Genomic DNA, 8043 nt, shown 5'->3' on the forward strand with positions numbered 1-8043 from the left:
AAAAATAATAAAATAAATATATATTATTATTATTATAATACCACGAATCTTTGGACTTCCGTTGTACATGTTATTCTAGGACATCCTGTATATATTTAATGACTATATTTTATATTTACTATATATTTTATATGTAATTTAACTTAATTAAACTACTCATTAGCTTAAGGCAAAAATATAATTTTCTCACTAACAATATACGAAAAAAAGTAACAGTAAGCACACATATTGTTCACGTGCATTTTGTTTACAACAAGGTAGTCATTATCACGGCCCAGCGCGGTTATTAAAATAAACACGCGTTGTAAAAAATCATTGAAGCGTTTCGGACGACAATAATTATTTGTGTCACACGCATTGGCGTGTCCATGAATGTAATGAAAAATTGCGTTGACAAACACATAATACCCTGTAACACAACTACGCTTGTTGAAAGAGCCTCAATTACGTTTGGAATTTGTATTAGGCATAAATTATTTAAATCCATGCATCATGTAGCTGATTGTAATTTAAAATGAAACTAATATGTAGAACAGGCATGAGCAAAAGATCTCTACTTTGAACTATGTGACTTTTTTGATTCATTAGATTTATGTTAAATGTTATGTTAAATCTAAAATATTCGCTACTTAAAACGTAGACCGAGGTTTCTATAGTGGACAGTACTGTCCGGATATTTCTGGAAAGCCAGTTTTCTTTTTGCAAAGTCAATATTAAATATTTTCAAATAAAAACTTCGTTAAAAATAATGTTACACTCTACTAATAGTGGGAAAGTTGATTAACTAGCTCTTTTTTCATTATTCACCATTTAACAAAACTTACAGTGCCCTTTTTTTCTTTCAGTAATCACTTCTTAAATACGAACATTTGAATAAATTACGGAACTTTGTAAACAAATCTAGATGTAGAGTTTTTGTATGCTTTCTTTTGATAATCTAAAGAAGGGTGTATTTCAAATAGAGGATTTTCGCTTAATTTACTTCCTCTGTTACGAAACCAAGAGGAGATTGGATCCTCGTTTAGTAGCGATTGATTTCTCTTTGGATTTGGCCATCGTAGACTGTTTCTCTAATTCTTTTACTTAATTAATTCAATCAAGATACCATTAAACCTGACAGAGTCAGAGTAATTAACGTTGGAACCGATACCGCTTTCCTTCGTAGCTATTAGATATAATTGAAACATTGCCAAAGCATCTATGTGAAGGCTGTAATACAAAAACTTTTATTTTTGTGGACAAGCCGGCGGTCAATTTATTACGGTTTGATCTAATAACCAGTTTTCACTAACTAGGTGTATAATTAATAATTTTCATTTGATTTAATCAATTTATTTCTTCTATGTCGTCAATGTCAGAAGCGGTAAGCGTAAAAAACTTTTAACACGATTGTAGACAAAAAGAAATATACAGGGTGTTAATTAAGTAGGTACAATAAATTCAACAGACGATTATTTGAGTGATTTTAAGACAAAAAGTTCATATAAACATTGGTCCGCAGATGCTTAATTTTCAAGATACAGGGTTTTAAACTTTTGTAAAAAAATTGCTATTTCGTAAATATCTTAAATACCCTTTACCCAATTTTGTTGTAATTTGGCAGTGTTATTTCTACTGTTAAGGGGTTAATTTAACCCTAACTTGATTAGATAGAAGCCTAGTGGCGTCCCGAGCGGTACCTTAACGAATATTTTTGACAAAAAAATGTACGCCAGTTTTTTTGTAATTTTTATAATTTTTTTTGGATTAAGCAACTAAAAATACAACTTTTGTGTCTCTTGTTTTTGTCTCTTGAATGTTTTTCGTATCTTGATTAATTTTTGGAGAAAAAAAATAAAATCCACTTAATTGTATATCCCTGGACCACACAAGAAACATTTAAATTACTCAGGGTTTTTACCTCCGAATTCTTTATAACTGAACCGATTGACGTGAAATTTTGACTGAATGTGGGGAATGCCTCAAGGACCAAAACTTATATAGTGCCGAAGTGTGCTTTTGCCCTGGGGGTGGAAATTTTTACGCCCAAAATAACCTCAGGAATTGATAGAGGAACCAATTTTAAGTAACAAATGTTATATAAAGTTTCTTGGATAATCCAATACTTTCCGAGTAATTCGTCATTGAAAATGTTGATTTTTTACTGAAAAAGTGCTTGTTTTCGGACAGTTTTTTGCAAATAACTCTGAAACCATTGGATTTAACGAAAAAGTTGTAATGAACAAAAAGAAAGGTAATAAAAAACAAATCTAATGGCATTATTTTGTTTTTCTCTAATTGCAATATAAACCGAGTTATGGATTTTTAAACATTATTATATGTTACTAAAAACTAAATTGGAACCAGTTAACGTTAAATAACGCCAAAATCATAAATATTAGGAAAAAAACTATTTGAACCTTTTTTAAAGTACTTTGAAAAACCTTTAAAATGTGCTATTTTAAAACTCTTTAGAATCAAAATTAACGCAAATATGATCGAAGTAACATGATAGTCTCATTTTTTTAAAGAAAAAATTAATAAACAAATCAGTGCCTTTGGCGACATAATTAAAATTAAATGCAATCCATTTACAGATTTCTTCATTTATGTTCTAAGAATATGTTCTGGATCTTTGGCTCACTTACAAAGCATGATTTCGAAAAAAAACTTAATTTTTGAAAATGTAAATTTTTCAAATTTTTGAAAAAAATCGATGTTTACGCTGTAACTTAAAAATTGAAGGGTGTACGAAAAAAATACAAGAGTAAAAAAATTAGCTTTATTTTTGCTGAAGATTTTGCTTATTTTTATTATTCCTCTAAAATTAATATTAATCGAGATATCGCCATTTTAAGTTATCATATGAATGAGAGAACCACCCTTTTCGAGACCTTTAAACCCTTCAAACTTAAAAATTAAGGGCTTAAAAAAGATCAACTCAACAATTCACGTAGCCCTTACAATTCCTTGCAAAATGAGCCTTTGTGCGATTAAAAACCTTAAAAGGTAAAAAAGTTACCGTCAAAAAAATAAACACATGTATAGGTGATAATTTTAAGAAAAAATATATAAATATATGTCGGAGATGTCTTTCTCACGGGCCCAGTCCTTCAGACTTTGGAAATTCCAGAATTCTTTACTCAGGGAATACCCGTTTATAAATTGTACTTAGACCATAAAACTTAGAAATAGTTATTTATGAATTAAGCCGGTTATGTTATTCCCGAGTTTTATGATGGCAAGCTTAGGTTTGGAGGGACTTAAGGGTCACTCAACGTAGCCGCGGTCAAAGGATAGAAAGCATTTACCTTATAATTACTTTATAAGGGAATCCCTAGGAAATAACGAATTTGATTGGTTAATTTAAGAATAATTTTGACCTGAGTGAAGAGAAGTACAGGGAGATGTACTGAGGGCAGTTCTACTTGAGCATTGAACACGTGAGTACACTGCTATTTCGTTGACCGTGGATTCGTTATCGGGCCTCTGGTTGTTGTCATAAAACACATCGAGTACTTTATTTGTAACGTTTTATTTTAAATCATTTCATTTACGGTATTACTTATTATTTCGTGAAGATGTGTGACACGAGTAGTGATATTAACGCCCAAGTTAGCCCTACCACTCCGACATATATAAATAAATGTAAGGGGTAATTTTTAAGGGTTGAAAAGTTGCAATCAATTCAAAATTATTTTATAAGAAGGGAATAAATGTTTATTTTAATATGAATGCACAATTAAAATGTTTCTACTCTTTCAATAATATTTTTTCATTTTATTTTCGAAAGGGGTATTTTTCAAGGGTTGAAAAGATGCAATCGATAAAAAAGATTTTTTAATCAAGAAATCAATTTTAATTTGATAAAAATACATGATTAAAACGTTTCAAGTTGAAAAATTTTCTTTTTCCACGGTCGGGAGTGGAAATCAGTTTCTATGACATCAAAATTAAAAGAGAAGCAGTCGATTATTCCCAAGGGAGTATAATGCTTCCAAGGGAGTTTACATTATGGAGAACGTTTTTCATGCAAAAAAAAAGATAACACTGAAATTGTTTATTGGCATTTAAATTAAATGTTACATTTGTACAATTTTCAAAATTAATATTAGAAGGAATATTACTTTCGCTTACATTTACAGTTTTTGTGATTGCGCTAGTAGTGGTACCTACTAAAACCTGATTAGCAATTTTGGTCTTATTTTCAATGGAGTTCTCGACATAACCCTCAGCGACTGTCGTTGATTTCCAACCAGCATGACGCTTTATTGTCGTGATATCCACACCAGCATCTGCCAGTAATGTCGCTGAAGATCTTCGTAAGCAGTGACCAGTATAACATGCAGCATCAGGTAATTTTAAATACGAAGCTACTACACTCGGAATTTTTCCCATGGTATTCTTGCCAACTGGCTGCGAACTACATTTTCCTGCTTTGTAGTACAAAAAAAGGCGCTTATGCTTGACGTGGGGAGGACGAAGGGACAGGTATTTTCGAAACAATTCAAGCATATTTCCCACATCGGTAACCACAAAGGTTCGTGGAATCTTTGTCTTAGTGTTTGGAATTTTTACAATCAAGGAAGAGCCTACATCCTCAATATCATCTACAGTTAAATTGACTAGTTCATCAGTTCGACAAGCTCCGGCAATCCCCAGAATTAATCCAACCTATAAAAAATCAAAATACTTAATAATTGAAATACCTAACAACAAAAGTAATCTTACCTTAATCATTAAGAATTCTTTGTCATCTGCACTTGATAGAAAACGGTCGATTTCACCCTTTGTCAATATTTTCGATTTTTTCGCTTGATATCCGTCACCGGTTCTTTTCAAAAATGCGATCAGCTTGGGGAATTTGCTTATATCTATGTTGTCGTAAATTATCAAGCATGACTTAACCATAGAATATTGCGCCCATAATGTGGAAGACTTGTAATTCTTTGCATTTTCACTGAAGTATGCCAACAAAACATTCTCGCTGTATACTTGAACATTTTTCTCGGCGCACCACTTTTTGAACCGATTGTAGGCTATATCGTATAAAGATCTTGACTTCGTAGGCAGCAAATTGCTTATTGCAATATTTGCAGCCTCCACAATCTCTTCCGACTCACAATTATTCATTGTGCACTAAACAAACTTTAAACTAAACCAAACTAGCACCTTAATTTGACAATTCTTTTTGTTTGTTTATTTTGTAGTTATGACAATAACTCAACGACTACTAAATAAATGCTCAAATCCGAATACAATAATTCTGGTGCTACTTACTTCATAATGACAAAATATATGTTTTTAAGTTAATGAGACCGTGGAAAAAATAGTATATACCATTCGGGAGAGATGCTATTTTGTCCTCGGTGCATTGTAGCCCTCGGGCTTCGCCCTCAAATTGCACCTCTGCCAAAATAACGCATTTCTCTCCCTTATAGTATAATGTACTATTATATTATTTTCATCCAAAGGGCTGGTTTTTAAAGGTTTCTCCGGGTTGAAAATTTGGGATACATTAAGTTTCATGTTAGATAGCACATGAAATTACTCATACTGTATAAATAAAAAAGATTTGATTACATAAAAAAAAGTATTTTTTCTTTTTTTTCCAATAAGGGGTGGTTTTCACCCCTTAAGAACAAAAAGCACACCTAGCGCATATATAAATTTTGAAGTGAGGGGTAAGATGGGCCTAATTCTAAATTTTGAGCAAAATCAATGCAGTTATAAAAAATTCTGAGGGGTGCTGAAATAAACCCATGTCCCAAATGGTCAGTCACGGGTTATTTTTATGAAAATAGTTTCGCCTCGTACTGAAAACAACGACTTTTTTCGAAAATCTGTCTGTTTTCGGCTTTTGGTCATTTTTAATAATCTTTGAAATTTTAAATTTGTTTATTTTTGTCTGCTAAAAGTGTCATATGATATCTTTTAACTTTAGTTAGAAACAGGCAAAAATAAAAAAATATAAACTGCCAAAAGTAAAAGAACGAAAAGTCATTAAAAGACGAAAAAAGATAGATTTTTGAAACACCAACAACTTTTTGAACTGTACGATAAATAGTGATGTGGATTTTGTATCTATTGAGCAATAAATAAAAGAAAAAAATTACGTTAATAAATATGCAAGTTCTTTTGGAGAAAATCACGCATATTTTTATGTTTCTCTAAAAAGGATTAAATTAATTCAATTCAAGCTTAAAAATTCCCTATAATTCCTATATGACAGAGTCGTATGTCTTTGAAAACTTTTAATTGTAAATGATAACTTACGATATTGTAGGGAACAACTATTCTGTTGACTAAAGCAACGCCGCTTAAAATTTCTTTATCTCAAGTTTAATTAACTTATAGAAATTATTTAAAATGTTATCCTTTCATGTTTAAATATTAATAAAACTTTGTGTTTGACTCTTTATAAGCATCTAAACACTCTGTAGGTATAAAAACACTAGAAAAATATAGTTTTCTTTATAGAAATAATAATACTTTAATGCCTATTTCCTAGAGCAAAACTTTATTGTCATATAAAAATGCATCTACACATTAAAACTTGTTTTCTAGCTATACAAAAATCCTTGGAGAATTTACAACTATGTTCTAAAGAATTTCAATGGCATTTTATGACATCACGGTTCTAATGAATGACATACCCTCTGTTTTCGTCACAGGTCACACGTTATCTCGATTTAAAAAACAATCCGCAACAAATCTGATAGAAGTTTGTGTTTATTGATAACAGCATTTTCCTTTAAATAAGGCAGTATGATGATTTGATGTAGTAAATATCTACGCTTTTCCATATTGGTGTCACCCACTAGCTCTCATGTAGCGCTCAAAACATAACCTTAAAAGGCGAACCGCTTGAAATGCCAGTATGGGACGTAATCATATGCTTTTCCCTTTTTTCCAAACAACGACATCAATCATACGGCACCTTAATATCACTTTCTAACGCCTAAAAGCGACGACAAGAGACAATTCGAACCCCTGATCTATCACTCACCTTCGGTACACATCCGAATAGGCAAAACACCAATAAAATCCTACAGAGACTGTCACTCGTGGTACTCATTTTGTTCGGGTGGGTGGAAACAAACTAACAAACGGTGCACTGGTAAACAAAAATCACATGTTACGGGTTCGAAAACGTTTCAAAATTTGTCGTTACCGGACGCACAACATTCTACCAGGGAGTCACTTTGCGAATGAAAGTAATGCCAGTTTCGTGGCTTGCGCTGGCGTTGATATCTCCGGAAGATAGTTTTGATATCGGGTCGAGATTCTCACCTGTCCCGGCGGTGCAGGTGAGGTAGGTGGGGTCGAAAGTTATTTCTTTTTTTAAGCACGACGCGCCTTTGATGATGACATGGGCTTTATTTCGTTGTAGCTTTAGGCTGTCTTTCGGTTGCGGTTTGTTGCATCGTTCTGTAGCAGAATATTTGAATAGTGTGGCAAAACAAATAACGCTGCTCTATTTGTAGGGCATTATCGTGTTTATGGTGCATCCCGGCAAGGCTACGATGTTTGCTTGATAGCTTTTGGAATTATTTTTTTGCATCTACAGGATGTTTTGTAACGGATGTGCCATATTGTAGTGTAAAAGTTAATAATAAACATATAGGGGCCAAAGATGTAAAAAAAATCGTTTATCTTTAATATTTTTTGACACATATAGGCCAAGCAAATTAAATTTTTACTCGGAAAAAGTCCTATCCGCGATATTATTGTAAAATTGTCTAAAGGAACATAATACAAGACATCTCTCGTCTCGTGAGTCAAAAACTTTTATTAGCTAACTTTTCTATTTAAACAAATAAGTGAGGAAAACAGTTTTTTCACTTTGAAGGGAAAACCATCAATTTTAGCGAAAAGTGACTCTGAGACAGCTTGTAGGGAGTAAAATTATCTACAAAATGAGACTTGTTAAATTAAAATCGGTTAATAAACAAAAAAGTTATTACAAAAAAAACAAGAAAAGTGCCCATTTTTTAATTTGTTTATAACTATCGCATTTATTGTTAAAATTTTATAAAACCTATGACAAGTTGAGGGTTTTGT

General features: G+C 32.1%; 1 protein-coding gene across 1 annotated transcript in view; it reads right to left on the reverse strand.

Annotated features, from left to right (window-relative positions):
• Window positions 1-7179, reverse strand: part of LOC108905126 — a gene marked incomplete at its 3' end in the record, with an annotated part of 106095 nt that extends 98916 nt beyond the window's left edge. Inside the window, exon 1 of the mRNA XM_018707900.1 lies at window positions 6989-7179. Coding sequence (XP_018563416.1) covers window positions 6989-7057 — 69 coding nt within the window. The remainder of the gene's footprint in view (window positions 1-6988) is intronic.
• Window positions 7180-8043: the final 864 nt, after the last annotated feature.

Source organism: Anoplophora glabripennis, unplaced genomic scaffold (assembly GCF_000390285.2).
Source record: "Anoplophora glabripennis isolate ALB-LARVAE unplaced genomic scaffold, Agla_2.0 scaffold287, whole genome shotgun sequence".
NCBI lineage: Eukaryota > Metazoa > Arthropoda > Insecta > Coleoptera > Cerambycidae > Anoplophora > Anoplophora glabripennis.